The sequence below is a fragment of the Eulemur rufifrons genome, chromosome 2 (genome assembly GCF_041146395.1).
Source record: "Eulemur rufifrons isolate Redbay chromosome 2, OSU_ERuf_1, whole genome shotgun sequence".
NCBI lineage: Eukaryota > Metazoa > Chordata > Mammalia > Primates > Lemuridae > Eulemur > Eulemur rufifrons.
Window position 1 is genome coordinate 30,192,279 of NC_090984.1, and position 19,148 is coordinate 30,211,426.

The window sequence follows — 19,148 nt, forward strand, 5'->3', positions numbered from 1 at the left end:
AAAGGGGATGAAAGGGGGAGGAAGTGAGTGGTTCCAACAGTGAACCCAACAGAATACAGACTTCAGCAGCTGTTCTGGTTATCTTACTATATAACAAACCACCCCAGACTTAGTGGCATAAAGCAGTGATCCCCAACCTTTTTGGCATGAGGGCTGGTTTCGTGGTTTCATGGAAGACAGCTTTTCTGTGGACAGCGTTGGGGGGAGTGGAGCTCAGGTGGTGATGCAGTGATGGGGAGGGAGCGGCTGTAAATACAGATGAAGCTTCACTCCCTTGCTCGCTGCTCACCTCCTGCTGGGTAGCCTCCCAGTCCCTAAGTTTCATGGAAGACAGTTTTTCCACTGAATGGCTGGGGGGTGGGGGAGCCGTGGAGCCCTGCAGCCTGGTCCCTAACAGGCCAGGGACTGGTACTGGTCCGCAGCCCAAGGGTTGGAGATCGCAGGTATAAAGCAACAACAATCATTTGTTATTATTACTCTCTCTCACAGTTCTAAGAGTTAGCTGGGCTCAAAGTCTCCTATGTGGGTGCAGCCAGACAGTGGTTGGGCTGGAGCCATCAGGAAGGCTTCCTCACTCACACGTTCAGCTCTTGGGCTGGAAAGGCTCGAACAGCTGGGGCTCCTCCAGCATCTCTCTCTCCACGTGATCTCCCCACATGGTCTCTCCAGCATGGCAGCTTCAAGGTGGCCAGACTGCTTATATGGTGGCTCAGGACTCCAGAGGCACGTGTCCCCCAAGAGAAAGCTAGGCAGGAGCTATATCCCCTTTCACGACAAACCTCATAAGACATGCAGTATCACCTCCACCACATTCTATTCTTTAGAAATGAATCACCAAAGCCAGCCTACATTCAAAGGGAGGGGTATTAGACTCTACCTCTTGAAGTTGAAGAACTTGTAGACCTATATTTTAGAACCACCACCGTGGTGGATTCTGTTATGTATCCTCGAATGATATGGGTGCCACAGGCCCCCACTGCTGGTCTACAGTGCAAGGGGTCCATAAATGCTTGATTTAGAGTCATAGAGCCAACAAAGATTTTAGAGATTACTCAAGCAAGTGCTTTCCAACACTTTTTGATGCTCAAATTCTTTTCACAGTAATGTGCTCTTGTGACCCTTCTTAGTGATTTAAAGTTTTCATCATGTTTGCGTGGGTTATGATAAAATTTTACAGAATTTATTATCTTATTTTATATTTCTCCTTCTTTCCTCTTTTATTGTTTTATTTATTATGTGCATGGCTTATGATAAAGGAGTAACCTTTTTAGACATTCATTTATAAAACATTAATTGGGATCTTACCATATTCTGCACACTGTGATAGATGCCTGGGAGACAGGAGTGAGCAAGGTACACTTGGTCCTTGCCACAGCGAGCTTACTGTCTAGCAGTGGAACCAGACAATTTAACAAAGAATTATTATAAGGTGGGTTAAGTGCTCCGATAGGAGAAGTACTAGCTCACAAAATGATACCTCCGGTTCTGATCTCTCTGCTCAGATCAAAACGGTAAGGTTTCATGCTGCTGGAGTCCTGAGCCACCATGTAAGCGGTCTGGCCACCTTGAAGCTGCCATGCTGGAGAGACCATGTGGGGAGATCATGTGGAGAGAGAGATGCTGGAGGAGCCCCAGCTGTTCGAGTCTTTCCAGCCCAAGAGCTGAATGTGTGAGCGAGGAAGCCTTCCTGATGGCTCCAGCCCAACCACTGTCTGGCTGCACCCACAGAGGAGACCCTTCCAGCACACTAATGCTTTCACCCGGATGTCATACGGGATCCTCACACTCAACATGTTAAGAAAGCTACTTGTCTTTCCTTTCCTCAGTCCTGCTCCTCCTGTTTCCTTCCTTTAATAGCATCTATCCACCCACTCAAACCAAGACAAACTGCAGTCTTCCAGCCCTGTCCCACTCTCTCAATCTCTACATTGGCACATCCTCAAAACGTCACTTCTCTCCTAGAACTGTCTCAGAGAAGTTATCTTAAGAAAAAAATTAATTTTATAATAGCATATTGTCAATTCAAGGCAATTTTTTAAATTTCAAAATATTAAGGAGGTACAAATGTTTTTGTTTTGTTTTTGTTTTTGTTTTTTTAGACAGAGTCTCATTCTGTTGCCTGGGCTAGCGTGCCGTGGCGTCAGCCTAGCTCACAGCAACCTCAAACTCCTGGGCTCAAGCCATTCTCCTGCCTCAGCCTCCCGAGTAGCTGGGACTACAGGTGTGCACCACCACCATGCTCAGCTAATTTTTTCTATATATATTTTTAGCTGCCCATATAATTTCTTTCTATTTTTAGTAGAGACAGGGTCTTGCTCTTGCTCAGGCTGGTCTCATCGAACTCCTGAGCTCAAACAATCCACCCGCCTCAGCCTCCCAGAGTGCTAGCATTACAGGCGTGAGCCACCGCGCCTGGCCTCGTACAAATGTTTTTGTTACATGGATACCTTTTATGATGCATAAGTTGGGGCATTCCCCGTGCCCATCACCTGAACAGTGTTCATTGCACACAATAGGTAGGTTCTCAAGGCAATTTTAATATACTTAATTAAATTGATAACTAAAAAAACTTCTTCCTCATTTAACAAGTGATGCATGCTGATTTTAAAGTAATTGGGAAAAAAAACATGATTTGCCAACAAACAGAATTACATACATATATTTGGTTTGGGGACCAAATATACATTGAAATTTAATCCTGTATTATAGGATCAAAAATAGACAAAAGTTGCTTTCATGATATATCACCTTTTGTGCTAAAAAAAGACTTCAAAAATTTTTTGTTTTATTTATGCAATACGAAATAAAAGATTTTAGGATCTATTGGAGAGCATTTCCCTCCAAATAATACATCGTAGATATGATGGTCTGCCTTTCTGGTAAACAAAAAGCCAAATTAGATCGAATTTTCATTAGATTTTTTTCTTAAATATTGGTTTTGACGTATTAGTGACTAATGATGTTTTATTAGAAGGCTATAATATTGTTTTCTGATGAGGATCAGCTTGAGGCAAATTTGCAAAATTATCATTTTCTTCTCAGCATCAGATTTTTGTAGTTTAGCCATCAGTGCTCCTCATACTTTCTGTCATATATTTCTCATGGTCCAACATGGCTATAAATTAAACAATATGTAAATGATATAAATAACCAAGATTGAAAACAGTTTAAAGCTATGTAGTGATAAAAGCCATGACCGTGAACCATGTTCATTTGAGCGTGTTCTTCAGTCCTCCACTAACCTCCATACACACTTGGAGGCTTTCCATAGTACCATTTGAAAGGTGAAAATAATAGAATATTTTATTGGTTGATTGAAAGAAGGAATTAAAACTGCTGCTACATCTACTTTTAATGATGGGAACTCTTTGGAATCCCTGGTTAGAAATGTGCATCATTCCTCAGCCCTTTTGTTTTTCTCAGTGATGTAGCTGAGGCCCAGAGAGAGGAAGGAAGTTGCCCAGGGTCACACAGTAAGTCTGTAGCTGAGGCAGGACAAGAACCGTGGCTTATTCCTTGTCCTGGGTTTGGCCGGCCTCAGCCTGTAACTCTCCATCCCTCCTCATCATCTCACACCTACTCCCCACCCAGAGCCTGTGTGCTGAGATATGAATGCAGAGAAATTAATTGGATTTTTCTGAGTGGCTTCATGGATTTTCTGTATGAATTAGTCTCTTTATATGGCAACACCTTGTTTGTTTGTTCATTCAATTGACAGCTAAATCATCAGCTGCTTTCTAGATGACATACAAGGCCTGCCCATCTGGCCCCAGCCTCCCTGTTCAGCTTCATTTCTGGAGACAGCCCTCCTGCCCAGTTCACACCTGCTAGACCCTGCTTACACTGGGTTTCCTTGGGAAGCCTGCCCTGCCTCCCCCAAGTCTGGCCGAAGTGCCCCCAAGTGCCCCTTCTCCCTGTCCCCCATCACATCCTGTATCACACGGCACTGTTACTGCCTGTCTATGTGTCTCTCTGCCTCAGAAGCCCAAGCACCATGTAGGCAAGAACGCTCGTGTTCCCCACTGCACTCCCAGTGCTTGAGCAGGGCCTGACCCATAACAGATGCCCCATGAATCAATCATTGGATCTGCCATTTCTGGAACACTGCCTGTGTTCTCACAGAACAGGGCCTCTGCAGAGAGTGTTTCTTTTACCACTCCATCCAGTTCTACCCTCCTCAAATTGTCAAAACCCAGGTTAAACATCCACAACGATCAACAGTTCTGTGACGCCTTCTTCTTAAAACTCAATGTACGCCCATAACACACAAAATTAACCCCTCCTCCTCTTGTTCCCATCCTCCTTGCTACCCTACACCACTTGGGACACTATTGTCCCTGTGGGAAGTGACTTGTATCTTTTATCGTGGCCCTCTGGCACCTACGTGGTGCCAGATACTGGTTTAGCTGCGTAAAATTCAACAGTGAGCCTAACAAAGATCCCTGTCCTCATGAAGCCCACATTGCAGTTGGAGGGTAAGGGAATAGACCATAAATAAAATAAGTAAAGTGTGGAGCATGTTAGAAAGTGATAAGCGTTAAGGACCAGCACACAGCAGGGTAGGGGGATAGGGGCAGTGAAGGGAGTTGGGAGGAAGCCCTTGACAGTATGCAGTATGGGGCAACAGAGCTCCAAGCTTGCACTGGCTGGGCAAAGGTCTTGGGGGGGGCGGGGCAGGGGCTGCCCCTGATCAAATTACAGCAAAGAGGATGGTGTGGTGTGGTTGGAGAGGTGGTGAGCAAAGGGGATGTTGTAGAAGGGGAAGTCAGAGAGGTAAAGCAAGCCTACAGATTACATTGGCCTTGTGGGTCATAATAAGGACTTTGGCTTCTGCTCTGAGATAGGGGCCACTGATGAGTTTCAAGCACAGAAGTGACATGATCTCGTTTTAACAGGATCATTCTGGCTGCTGTATTGAGAAAAAGACTAAAGGGGGACAAGGACAGAAAAGAGAGACCAATGAGGATGCTACTGCAACAATCCAGGTGAGAGGTGATGGCTCTTGGACCAAGGTGGTAGTGGAAAGGTGGAGAGTGAAAGATCTGAAAGTGAAGAGTAGAGGATGACTCTACATTGACCTGAGCAACAGGAAGAATGGAGCTGCTAGGAACTAAGATGCAGAAGACGGTGAGAGCAGCAGGACTGATAGAAAAGATCAGGATAAGTGTGCCTATTAGACAGCTAAGGGAACTGTTGAATAGATAGCCAGCCAAGTCTGGGGTTCAGGAAAGACTGTCCAGGCTGAAGGTATAAGTTTGGGCATCATCAGCATAAACCTGCTCTTTAGAGCCTTGAGGACCAGATGAGAACACTAAGAGAAGCAAGTGTTTTGAGGAAGAGGAAGTGATTCAATCAGTCAGATGCTGCTGATGGGTCAAGCCAAGATGCGGCCTGGCAATGAATGAATAAATGCTAGGCTTTGTTAGATCTACAAAGTACAAGTGATTGTTAAGGGTTCGCTGGGAACACTGACTGGATGCGGAAACAAAATGGCCCTAAGTCACAGGAACACTTAGAGACATAGGGAATGGAAGAACTATGGCATCTTGTTGGTGTTGGAAGGGACCTTAAATAGGTCATTTAATCTGCACTCCTCTCCCTGCCTCTCCCTACCCTAGCGTGACAATTGAATCTCTGGCTCTAGAACAAGAAATATTTGTGGGATACTGAGGCAGTCTGGCTAGGTCAGTTAGAGAAGGTACAGTTGAAGAATGAGAGAAAGGGTAGTTCAGTAAATGGGGGATCTGCCATTTCTGGAACACTTCCTCTGTTCTCACAGCACAGGGCCTCTGCAGAGAGTGTTTCTCCTACCACCATCCAGTTCTACCCTCCTCAAATTGTCAAACATGTTAAACATCCACAACGATCAACAGTTCTGTGAAGCAGAGGCAGAGTGAGGGAGTGGAGATGACCTTTTGAAGTCGGAAAACCAAGGTTCGGGTCCCGCATCTGCTGCTCCGTAGCCTCCTGTCCTTAGGCCAGTCACTTGACCGCCTCCAGCCTCAGTTTCCCCATGTGTAAAATGGGAGCAATGAAATCTTCCTTGTCACTCCCAGGACTGCAGTGAGGTCTGAATATAGTAGTGGTTGGGGTAGCATAAATGCCCTGCCTGGATTGCTTACTGCGAGAGCAAAGCAAGGAGGCCAAGAGATGCCCTCAGCTTGGAGTGGAAATGAGATGAGGAGGGAACTCCCACGTCCCAGTGGGTCGGCTGGTGCAGTGTGTGGAGAAGCTAATCAGGATTCAGCCCAGGACCCGGGCTGGAATGCACTGGGCTCTGGTGGTAAGAGGTGTCGCCCAGATAGATCCCGAGGCCCTTACTCTGCCCGCACTGAGCCTGGAGCAGAGATGGAGGAGACCCTGAGGCAGCGACAGGGAAAAGAAATGGAGACACTGAGGCAGAGACATCAGGAGACTTCCAGACAGGGGACTCAGAGCCAAACAGATCCAGAAACAAGCGGCCCAAAAGGGCCCCGAGGCGACCCGGAGAGGACGAGGCACTGGGCGCAGACCCGGCAGAGCAGAGCACCCGAGGCGTGGGGTCGCGGCGCGCGGGTGCCGGAGTCGTCCCCGGCGGGGCCCAGGCGGCCGCACTCGCCGGGCGCCCCCGCCCGGGCTGCTCGCCCAAGATGGCGTTGGAGGGGCGGGCGAGGCGGCGGCCCCGGCCCCCGCGCCGGCCCCAGCTCGAGCCCGGGCCCCCGAGGCCGCGCCCCCGCCCGCGGCGCTGCGCCTCCCCGGGCCACTGACGCCCGGCGCACCCTCCCCCCGCGGCGGCCGAGGCGCGGGAGGCAGCGGCGGCGGCTGCCGAGCCCGGCCCCATGGCGCGGGGGGACGCTCGCCGCGGCCGCGGGCTCATCGCGCTGACCTTCTGCCTGGTGGCCGCGCGCGGTAAGGGCGGGCGCCGCGGCGGTGGCGGGAGCGCTGCGGAGTGTCGGTGCGTCAGCGCCCGGGGCTGCGCGGGGCTGCGGGGCCGGCGTCGTGCCTGGTCCCGAGTGAGCGCGGGGCTGCGGGGCGCGGGCTGCGCGTCCTTGTGCCTGTGGTGCCTGCGCGTGGGGGTCTGAGAGCTGCGGTCGGGGGGCGTTCACGGCGCGTACTTGTCCACAGGGGGTGTGTGTCCTTGGTTTGCAGAGTCTGGAGTCGGGGTGTGTGTGTGTGTGTGTGTGTGTGTATGTATGTGTGTTGGGTGTGCTCCTGCGGGCGTTACGTGTCCGCAGTGCGTGCCATGGTCGCGGCGTGGCATCGGCAGGGCGGGTGGCTGCGGTGTTGGTGGCTTTCGCGGGGCGGGCTCTGCCTTCCCCGCGCGTGTCTCCGGGTTGAGAGTGTGTGTGAAAGAGGAGGGTACTGGGGGTGTGTGTCTGCACCTCCATTTGTGTCGGGTGCGTGTGTAATTGTGTTTATGGGGCTTAGCTAATATTTGGCCTTGGCTTTTGGGGAGTGTCCTTGCCCGTGGTGGGGGGACAGAGCATAGATTCCGGATTGACTGGGGGTGGTGGTGATAAAACAACACTCAACTTTGCCCAGTGGGTGTGGTCTCTGGGGCCGGTTGGGGCGGCAGCGTGGGGGGATGTGTTGCTCCCCCAAAACCATGGCCCGGAGTGGACTGGGGGAGGGGGCAGGAAACCAGTTGCTTTCGTGGACATGTCCAACACTCGCTCTCAGGATGGGACGCGTGTCACTCCTGACCCACCCCCCAGGAGCCGACCAGGGAAGCGTGGACGAGGTCAGCAAGGCCTCGTCCAGTCCTGCACCACAGTGTGGCGTGGATACAAGGGTAAGAGTCAGAGTTGTCCAAGCTGGAGAGGAATGACAGAGTTCCCAAGTGTGTGTGTTTAGGGCTCCTTCTTCCACCCCCAGCCCTGTCGCTTTCTGTCCCGCGTGCATTTGGGGGCGGCCCTTGGGGAGGGTAGGTGGTAGGGCTGGGAGGGGGATGGGCTGCCCGCTTTGTTCGCCTACCGCCTTCCCTGCAGAGGGGGGAGCTGAGGATGTGTCCGGGGAGAGTCGGGGAGGGACTTGGAGGTGGGGGTGGGGAGTGGGATTTCTCTCCAGCTGCTGCGGCTTTCCAGAGGGACTCAGCCAGGCCACGTGGGAGGGAGGCGGGGAGGGCGGCGGGGGAAGGAGCCTCCGGCTGGCCAGACCCAGGCCCATCTCCAGGAAAACCAAACAGCGGGTGGGAAAGTGCCGGGAACTGCTCGGACCCCTTCTCTCCCTACGAAGACACGCCCCTTTCCAGCCCCAGTCGCGGACTAGGCTGGAGGCCGCTGAGGGGCTGGATCTGGGCGGCTGGGCCCAGGGAGCTGGGGCCCGGGGTTGTCAGGTGAAAGGGGCGGGGAAGTGTCAGAGAGGCGTCTGTCCTCTCAGAGCCCAGGGGATTAAGAAATAGTTGTACCCCCCACCCCCTTCCACTCTTCCAACAAGCTCCAGGAACAAGCTCAGGGTCACCCAGCAAAGCGGAATCAGGGCAGGGAACCGCACCCTCGCATTATCGAATGCCGTTGAGGCCTCCGGCAAGGGGCTCAGCTTCCCTACTTCGGAGACCTGGCCTCTCCCTGCTCCCGAGTGCACAAGGCAGGGGAGGGCCCGCGTTGGGGCTCCTCTTGGCTGCAGAGTGAACGGCCACAGCTACTACTCTGCTTGCTGTGGTCCCCCTCCTTTGAGTCTGCAAAGCTCAGCAGGCCTGGGGACAGTCCAATAGAGTTATGATTAGCCACTCTGATCTGTACTGAGGTCATTCATTCATTCAACAAATATTTACCGAACACTTTTAATGGGCTAGCATGCGCCTGGTGCCAAAAATATGGTAAATAAGGAGGCAGACCTGGTCCCTGCCAGGTGCAGAGCTTCCGTCGGTGGTGGGGGCACTGGTACAGTGATGTGGGAAATGCAATGAGCGGGTTCCTAAGCCAATCTAGGAAGGTCAGGAAAGGCTTTCTGGAGAAAGTGATGAATAATAGAGCTAAAGGTGGAGGGAGCTTTAGGAAGGAGAATGATAATGAAAATTCTCCGGAGAGAGCAGCATGTGCAAATGCTCTGAGCTGATTTAGTTTAGATCATTGAATGAAACTAAATCTGGCTGGAGTTTAGGGTACAAGGCGTGGGTGTGGGGCCGGTGGGGAAAGGATGGAACAGGGGTCAGAGCATATCAACGGAGGAGGCTGAAGAGGGGTCCAGACCTGGCTCATGAAGGGCTTTGTAAGCCCAGCTGAGGTTTCTGGCCTGAGCGTCCCAGTGAGCCCTTGGTGGGTTTTAAGATCAGCTTTGCATCATCTCATTCTGTCCAGGGTGGAGAATCGATTGGGTGGGGCTGGAGGCAGGAAGCTGTAGATCCAGAAAAGAGGACAGTGGCAACTACCTTAGTGGCAGTTGAGGTGGCCAGAGTGCCTGGATTGCAGAGACATTAAGGAAATAGAATCAGCAGGATTTGAGGATTGAGTCTGTAGGGAGAGGAAAGTAAAAAAATAATAGACTTCTCGGTAACCTTAACATAGGGCAGAATGAAGGGCTGGTATTAGGGTTAGGGTGATGCCAGTGCCTGCCCATCTCCCTCCCAACACTGCTGTTGAGTCAGGGACTGAGGAGCCATGCATAGGAATGGAACTCCTGTCTGAGAGCAGTGGTGGAAGGCTGAGCTGTTTTCACCACATGCAAGAAAGTGGGGCTCTCTCTTACACCCAAGTCAGAATTTGGAGGGTGGGGTACCTAGAGGTCAGTAATAGGAGGGCTCTGAGAACATGAGAGCTTTCTCCTCACTTGGGAACCCCCCTCCCTATCCTTTCTCAGCCCAGAGGCTAAGAGGCCAATCTCAGTCATTTGGGGTGGCCCTCTCTGACCCCATCTTGCAAGTTAGGAATTAGGTCAGACATTGGGAGTTTCTCTTAATAGTAAGTCTTATCCAGAAGTTATTTATTTATTTGGAGAGACAGAGTCTCACTCTGTTGCTCAGTTTGGAGTACAGTGGTGCGATCACAGCTCACTGCAGCCTTGAACTCCTGGGCTCAAGTGATCCCCCTGCCTCAGCCTCCCAAAGTGCTGGGATTACAGACCTGAGCCACTGCACCTGGCCTAGAAGTTATTTAAACCTTCACTGATCCTGTATGTACTTTCATAATTAATCACACATTTATATAAATTAGCATTTCCTTTCTTTTCTCATTAAGATATCTCTTTCAAGTTAAGCAAGCGATCTCACAATTAGAGTGTCATCAAATGTCAGCACTGAAAAGAACTTAGAAGTAATTTTAGCATGAGTCTGCTTTATGGATGAGAAAACTGAATGATTTCCCAAAGTTGCACGATTAAGGACTGAAATGGGGCTAGAACCAGTCTCCTGGCTCTTGGTCACTGTACTGCAAGGCTGGAGCAGCCACCCTTTCCAGGGATTCGATACGTACATCCCCAAGTTCACCCTCTCTGCACCCCTTCCCACCACTCTTTTGAAGAGATGGAAAATCCCAGCTTATGAGTAGTTATCAGCTTTGGGCCTTCCCCCCTCAGTAGGTCTATCTGGGCTCTGGGATCCACCCTCCCACCTACCCACCACCCACCTCCTGTTCCCTCCAGTGTCTCTGAGGTTCAGCAACCAGACCTGACGCAGAACTCCAGATGCAGAACAGATGTCGTTGCCAGGCAGGCCTTGGGGCTCCCAGCTCCCAGTGGTTGGGGAGGGAGTAAGTGTGGCTCTGGGGGAGAGGACCTCAGCCTGGTCAGAGGGGGATGATGGCATCTGAGTGGGCTGGGGAGGACAATCAGAGAGGATGTTCTGGGGCTCCGACATGCAGAGCAATTGAATCCTGTTTTCTGGGCCAGCGGGGCTGCCAGCTACTACTGCCTTACTGCTGAGGCTGAGGTATCCTCTGGATTTGGGGGGCTATGGGGTCATTGGACCAGGGAAACTGAGGGTCAGTAAACTCTCTCAGGTGCAGACCCAAGACTCCTGGATGGTTCAGTAAGGGGCCCATTATTTTGTTACATAGTTTGGAGGACAGAGCTCTGACGAGTGAGCAGAGCCTATGGGGAGACACAGGTGGGCTCAGGAGGAAGGTATTGTTAACCATGTATGAACCATACAGCAGGAGAACAGGCAGGGTGGGTGTCTGCTAGGTGCCACCCAGTATGCTAGGCAGTTTCCACACGAATTATTCACATCTTCCCCAGCCCAGAAGGGAGTTACTATACAAAGGGAGTTCCCTTTTGCAGATAAGGGAACTGAGGCTTGGAAAAGCTTAAGGGGCTCTGTGTCTTATCTTTTTTCATGTCTCCACATGTTCACTTATCCACCCAAGGAATATTTATGGAGTACCTACTGTGTGACAGGCACTGTTCTAGGTCCTGAGGATTTAGAAAGCTGACTAGGACATAATCCCAAGAGTTTGTTGCCTAGTCGGAGAGAAGGGCAAGTAAAAAATCTCGAGTGATAACTGCAAAGATCAAGGTGCCCAGGGTCCTACAGGGCAGAAAAAGGAGAGGTGTCTAAATCAGAAGGGGATGGCACAGCTATTTTAGGGAGAGGCAGCAGCACCACCAATGCGTGGAACAACGATGTGTTTTCAAGAGAACTGGAAGTGGCCTGGTATGACGGTGGGGGTAGAAGGTCTTAGGGGAAGAGGAGATAGGCAGGTCAAGCTGAGTGTGGCTTTGCTGTCACAGCGGCTGAGGCTGAGCCTCTCCCCTCCGAATTGCAGATTAAGGGAGGGCTGAAGCCTTCCTTGCAACCCGGGCAACCATCCCAACTCTCCTTCCAGCTGTTGGTGGGAGGGGCTTAGTGTGTGGTAAGGGTGGCCAAGGTGGGGGGCAGAGAAGGAGTTTCTGGGAGACACTGACTTGTGTTCCCCGGGAAAGGAGAGTAGTGATGGTGTCATGGAGAATTGCCTCTAGACTGAAAACAAGTAGTAAATCTGCTGGGCCCTGAAATTCAGAATTGAGGTGGCGTGGATGTCTGTGGCAAATTCTTGGCTTAATCAAGGAGACATCTTGGCCTCATTCCCCTCCCCCAGCTACACGCCTCTTTCCTGAGAGTTCACTGAAGAATGGAACTGGCTCCTCCTGCCAGGCCCTGCTAATCCCATGAAGCAGCACTGAGCTGGCCCTGGGGCTCCGCAGTGAATCTCCTTTCTGTCTGGCTTCTAATTGGCCTCATAAAATCTAATTTATCCTGTAAGTGGATAAAATAATCTGTCAGAAAAAGGAGATTGAGCGATGGCCCCAGGGTTCCCAAATGCAGAGGCCTGGTGTCTCTGGCAAGACCTCCCTGAGGAGATTGAGGAGGAGGGCTGGTGGGAGAGGGCAGCCCCCTCCAGGCAGAAAGCGGGCAGGCAGCAGTGTCCACTGGGCACCTGCGATGGGTCCACCCCAGTCCCGAGAGAGATGGCTAAAAATGCTCATGGGAGGGGCCCCGGGGGTCAGCCATGGCCGTGGGCTGGGGGTGGCAGGAAAGGGGTAGCCACGAAGCCACCGGTCAAACAAGGTCTGCTCCCCAGAACATCGCATTTATGGAAAGATTTGGTGGCGTAGGAACCACACTCATTAAAACAAGCATTACTGTGTTAGGGAGCAGAATGCAAAATGTGCTAGAGGTTTAAAAATCAAAACATTTCAGGCAGTTAGCAAACCTCATACGTATGTTCTGTGCTATTGGGAGAATTTTGGTGAAAATGTTTGAGAAGTTTGGAAACTCCCCATTTTAAGACTGGGGAGACTGAAGCTGAAAGGAAGAAAGTAGCTGACCCAAGGTTGTGCAACAAATCACTGGACCCATGAAGACCCTGACTCTGCGGCCAAAGCCTGTCCCACCACGTCCCCTCGTGTGTCTAGGCAAGAGGAGGGATGAGTAAGGTACCTCCAAGTGGCTTTTGATGTGAGATTTAGGGAAAAGTTCAACTGGGGAAGGCAGGGACAGCCTTATGGGGAGGCTGGCATCTGAGCAGAGTCCCTAGGGAGGCATGTCCTCTGCACAGAAGTCAGGTTGGGCATCGAGGCAGAGAGAATCCTCTTGTTCAGGGGCAATTGTTTCCTCAATGCTGGGTTCATAGAGATAAGACCCCTCCCCGGGTCTCAGTTTCCCCATCTGTAGAATGAGGATTCTCAGACTTCACAGACATTTCCACTAAAATGAATTGTCTTGAGCTTCTAGCACAGCGCTGTTGCCCTCTGAGGGGACTCCCTGTTCTCGCCGCATCTATGTCCCTATGTCTTGCTGGGCTCCTCAGAGTTGGGGAAGCCAGACATCTGCTGATCCATGAATATTCAGGAAGGGAATTGGAACCTCCTCTGGGCTCCCCAGCCAGCCGCCAGCCCCTCTGGCTGCAGTCCTGCCTGCCTGAGCCCAGGCTGCTGACATACCCAGCAGCTGCTCGGGCCCCAACTGTTCACATTGTTTGTTCAGCGCAGCAGGGGATTTTCCAAGCCCTGGACAGGCTTTGGGGGCAGGGAGGCTGCCGGAGGGCTCAGGGATTCCTGTCCTGTGGGGCTTTTCTCCCCTGAAACCCAAACCCATTGCTTAGTGGCTAGAATGGGCATTTGGAAGTCGCTGGGGCTGAGAGCCTGGGCTTGCCTTCCCTTTGCCCTGGGTTTGAGGCAGGGAATATAGGGCCTTAGCGATCGAAGGGACTGGGTGATAAGAGCAAGTCGCATTTGTACAGCCTTTACAGTTCATGAAGTGCCTCGAAAGAATGAGCCCCCATTCCTTGAGCCATGTCCATTAGGCTCTAGGCTGGAGCCCTGACATACATCATCTTGTTTAATCCTCATAGGCTTAGGAATATCACCTTCGTTTTACACATGTGGGAACCTCTCTGAGTCCCAAAGAAGTTAAGTGGCTTGTCACACAGGCGGTAAGGTGGAGCAGCAAGACTGAAACCTTGATCTTCTGCCCCAAGGTCAAGTGCTCTTGTCCACCACAGCACACACCCGTGGTAGTGTGAATGCCGGTTTGGTTTCCCCAGTGAGAATGGAAACTTGGTGAGAGCAGTGGCTGCCTTCTCTCCGCCGCACCCACCAGTGCTGCTGAGGCCAGTCTGCAGCTGGAGGTGTGCGGCGGAGAGTATCTGATGGGTTAGGAAGGGTGGTGGCCCGGTTCAGGTCCCCTCTGTCTGTCCATTCTTCACACTGCAGTGTCAGAGCCCTGGCTTCTGCCCTGTCCTCATCTCATGCAGGTGTGACTGCTCTTCTCCCTTCAGTCTTGCTCTTCCTCTTTGGAGGTGGTAGAGAGGGGGCCAGGGGACATACTGGTGTTGTAAGTGTTGGCATAGATGCGTCCGGGTGTTGAAGAGTGTGGCAGAGACTGAGGTGCATGTGTTCAGGTGTGCAGTTATGTCTACTGGTTTTGTGTGTGTCCGGATAGTATTATATGTTTGTTCAGGAATGGGTGTGTCCGTCTCAGTGAATAATCATACAATCGTAGAATCTCAGAGATTACCTGCTATATTCGAGTAAACTGAGGCCCAGAAGGGGAAGTGCCTGGCCCAAGGCCACACAGCTAGACTGCGATGGAGCTGGTCCTAGAACTGGGGTCTCCTGATTCCCTGGCCATTGTGTTCTGTGTAAGCCTCCAAGTGGCTCTGTCCACCTACACCTGCCTTGTAATGGGTATGGCCATGGTCCTCACCTCTGTCCCTGGTTTACTCCTGGAAGCAAGGAGTCAAGCCAGAGCCTAAGAATGGACCTTGGGCCATTGAGCCTTTATCGAACAGAGAAGCAGCAGGCCAACCTTCTGGGAGACACAGCAAGGAGAACCATCCATTTCTCTATGAATGATGGTGACTGCCCCCTGGTTAAAATAATAATCATTGGCCTTTGTGTGTTTTTGCCTTGATTGTGGCAAGAGGTCTATAGGCTCTTCTGGGGACTTGGGAGAAAAAAGAGCCCTAGACTGGGTCAGGAGAACTGAGTCCTGAATCTGGCCTCCTGCGTGGCCTGCAGGAAGGAGTGCTGTGCTCTGGTCATCAGAGCTGCTGGCTGCCAGGGCCCGGAATGAGCGTGGGAGCCTCCTCTTGCACTTGCTCTGGATCCAGCTTGAGTCTGGTCTGGACCTGGCTGGGCACGGAGCACTTAGCTTTTCCCAGTGGGACCTGCTCTCTTTGTCCTCTGTGGAGGAGCTGCAGTCTGACTTCCCTTCATCCAGGTGGCTCCACAAACCAGCTGGGGCTTATTTTTGTTTTGTTTATTCAAAATATATACTATTCACACACACACACACACACACACACACACATACTTTCTCACACTCATAATACATTTTAAATGTTTCCTGGCTACAGTATTTTTTGAGCCTGAGGTATGTTTTTGACTGGGTAATGATGGCCAAGGTGGTCTGTTAGTTTCCGGGAAGCCGGGGATGGTATTACTGAGCCCCCATTCTGAGCCAGGCACTTTGCAATGCTCTTTTCTCCCACATCATCTCATTGAATGCTCACAACAGCCCTATGAGGAAGGAATTACTAAGCTTGTTTTTATTGAGATACAGTTCACATACTATAAAATTCACCATTTACAATGTAAACTCAGTCATTTTTATTACAGTATATTCACAGTTATGCAACCATTATCTAATTCTGGAACATTTTCCTGACCCCAAAAAGAAATGTTGGGCTTATTAGCAGTCCCTCCCCGTTCTCCCTTCCCCTGCCCTGAGTCTCTGGCAGCCATTACTCTACTTTCTGTCTTTATGGATTTGCCTCTTCTGGGCATTTCATAGAAATGAGATCATGCAATATGTGGCATTTTGTAACTGGCTTTTTCTCTTACCGTAAAGTTTTCATGTTGTAGCATGCATCGGTACCTCACTCCTTGTAGTGGCTGAGTAACAGATTTATCCATATCAAGTGATGGTCATTTCGGTTGCTTCTGCTTTTTGGCCATTGTAAATACCGCTGCTATGAGGAGATTGAGCAGCAGGGAAGACAGGCACGGAGAAGTGCAGCGGCTAGCTCAACATCACAGTAAGGGGAGAGCTGGGACCCAGACGCAGGTCTTTCCATGAGACTCTTTCTCCATGATTTGCCCCAGCTGTGGGTGGGTGACTCAGGAGCGTGGGGGGACACACACTGATGGCCCTGGTGCGCCTCTTCTACGCAGGGGAGCTGCTGTCAGCCCAGGAGCCGACTGTAGAGCTGAGCTGTGGAATGGGGCCACTGCAAGTGATCCTGGGCCTGGAGCAGGCTGTGGTGCTGGACTGTAGCTTGGGGGCCGCTGCTGCTGGACCCCCCACCCGGGTGACGTGGAGCAAGGATGGGGACACCCTGCTGGAGCACGACAACCTGCACCTGCTCCCCAATGGCTCCCTGTGGCTGTCCCAGCCACGAGCACCTGATGACAGTGACGAGGCAGTCCCTGGGACCTTGGGGGCCATTGAAGGCAGCTATTCCTGCCTGGCCCATGGCCCTCTCGGAGTGGTGGCCAGCCAGGCTGCTGTGGTCAAGCTCGCCAGTAAGTGCCTGCATCTGGGATGTGGGTGGCCGGATCTGCAGTTAGCTACTTGCACAGATGTCCATCCTGAGCACACTGCCCCTCTCCCTGCCTCCCTTCCTGATCAATAGGTCCCTTGCTGATACTGTCCACCCTCACTTTTCAGTATCCCATTGTCTTCCCACTTCCCCCCACTCCCCTGTTCCTCCTCCTTTTCTTTCCCTTTGAGTTCTGGAGTCTGGAGTTGTGCTCTCCTCCAGGAAGCCTACCAGAGAGGCTTGTAAGAGTGTCAGGGCACAGAGGTGCTTCCTCGGGGAGCCCCCATCTGCACAGAGGTGGAGTGTGGAGTCAAGACCCACTGTCCAGCCCACCCGCTGGGGAGCTCTCAGGAGGCACAGATGACCAGGAAATAATTTCCAGGCCAGAAACAGTGTGCATCTTACTGTAATTTGACCATGATGATGATTTTGAGCAGGGGGACTCTGGAATTCATTCTGGGGGCAGCATCTGACCAATAATCACCACTTCTTATCTCTTGGCCTCCTTTCCCCAACTCTGTCTCCCTTGGTTTGAATTTGCTCTGCTCTGTGTGTGTGTGTTTCACTGCCTGTGCTCACTGTGGCCTCTCTCTTGTGTTCGTCTCCTGTCCCTGCCTGTGTCTCACTGTCCTCATCCCCAGCACTCGCAGACTTCTCTCTGCACCCGGAGGCTCAGACGGTGGAGGAGAATGGGACAGCTCGCTTTGAGTGCCACATCGAAGGGCTGCCAGCCCCCACCATTACTTGGGAAAAGGACCAGGTGACATTGTCTGAGGAGCCTCGGTGAGTGTCCCATGGGGAAGTGGGTCCCAGTAGGCAGGGCAGAGAGGGCTCTGGGATGTACCCAGAACTGGGATTCTTGGAGTCAGCGTGGCTCCAGTCGCCTACACTGACTTGAGAGTCAACCACTGCCTGACTCCCAGCTCATTTCCAGTCCCAGAGAGAACTTAGACAAGCAGTTTTGCTCCGTGGGAGGAAAGCCATCCACCAAGCTGTGGAGCTTGGGCGGGGGGTAGTGGTGGAGCTTTTCAGAGCACGTCTCGTCCAACCACTAGCTTCATTGAGGAGACAGAGGGCCAGAGAGGAGCTGTGGTTTATCCAAAGCCACACTGGCAGAACGCTGGCTGTTTGTTCAGGGCCCTGAGGCTGCTGGGAGGGTTTTTTTCTTTTGGGGGTTCCCCTGGACTTGCCACTGTAGATGCGTAACTTCTCTTCCTCTCTCAATTCCATCCAGCGGGGTCCAGCCATCTGACAGTGGGCTATAGAGATCATTTCTTTTCACCCTCCTCTCGCCCCGTGAAGGCAGTGGATAGTGGAGCACTCCCAGGGAGGACTTTCCAGGGCGGAAGAGAAGCAGAGGCTAGACCCAGGACCAGATCCCTATTGTGGCTTCTTGAGTAGATTCAGATGTGCACGCGGTGTGACCAGAAACTGCGAGGCTCATTTGCATCTATGGTATCTGAGTTGGTCTCATGACTTAGTCATCACCCTGCATATTCTTATGTGTCTTTGGAAACGTGGCTCCAAAGCCCTTTCCCAGCCACCCTGCAGTCCTCTCCCTACATCTGTGTAGCTGTAGTTACCAGATGGTTCTTTCTCCTTTCCTGGGTGAAAGAAGGGTTCCGTAGGTTCTGAAGCACTGTTCTCCAGATCTCCTTCCCCTGGAACTAACCTCTTGACCATGTTGAGTTGTCCCAGCTCCTCTGACTTTTGCTTATTGGGTAGGTACGGGTGGAAGGTGTAGGAGAAACTTCTGGGTAGAAAAGCCGCAGGACAGTTGTGAGGGAGGAAGAAGGGCGAGAGGTCCGTCATGAGCGATCCTGTTGACTTTGGTGATGGGTTAGCCGGGCTGGTCCTCAGCAAGTCACTTCTCACCCAGCTGTATTCTCCCCATCTGTAACATGAAAGGACTGAATTAGATCATGATTTCCCAAAGTGTGTTTTTTGTAGAACATTAGTCCCTTTAAGTGCTTCTTGGAAAAAACCATTCTACGATCAAATAAGGTCAGGAAACTGCCTGTAAAATTCCCTCCTGGAGTTGGCAAGACCCTGAGAAGTCCTGCACTGAAAAACCTATGGCACTTGTCTGGCCAAGCACTTCGTAGGCTCATGTGCCCACAGACCCCTTTTGCAGCAGCCCTGTTAACATCCCATGAATGAGCCGTCTAAGGACCCAGCATTTCTAGTGCTGACAGTTTAAGTTCTGTGCCTTTCTAAACGTGGGGCTCTCACCACGGTTTGACGGGTGCTTTCTGAGAATCCCATGAACCCAGAGCAGATGAGTGGGCAAGAGAGAACCAGGAGAGAGCCTACTCCTGACAGGCCCCAGAGAAGGTGGGAGAGAGGGAGAAAGCAGAAACATCTTCCATGTTGAAAGTCACAACAGGCACCACGTAATGAGAGTTTACCTTGGGCCAAGCACTGTGCTAAGCCTTTTATGTACATTTTCTCATTTAATCCTTCCCATCATCCTTCAGGGTAGGGATTTCTTATTTTGCATATTTTCCTGTATTTACTTTAAATTTATATTCCTAGCAGATGCATTTTAAAAATTCATACAATTAAAAAGGAAGAGATAAAAATTACCCATTATCCTATAGCCTATAGAAAACTGCTGTTAGCTTTGATGTCTATCCTCCTGTACTTTTCCCCTATACATTTATAAATATTCTCTTTACAAATTTGGATTGTATTTTTCATACTGGGTTTTTC

At 51.3% G+C, this 19,148-nt stretch overlaps 1 protein-coding gene across 1 annotated transcript in view; it reads left to right on the top strand.

Moving 5' to 3' along the window:
* The first annotated feature begins 6,818 nt into the window (after positions 1 to 6,818).
* Positions 6,819 to 19,148, top strand: part of IGDCC4 (immunoglobulin superfamily DCC subclass member 4) — a 34,065-nt gene continuing 21,735 nt past the window's right edge. The window contains exons 1-3 of the mRNA XM_069458823.1: positions 6,819 to 6,888; positions 16,069 to 16,419; positions 17,078 to 17,219. Coding sequence (XP_069314924.1) covers positions 6,819 to 6,888; positions 16,069 to 16,419; positions 17,078 to 17,219 — 563 coding nt within the window. The remainder of the gene's footprint in view (positions 6,889 to 16,068; positions 16,420 to 17,077; positions 17,220 to 19,148) is intronic.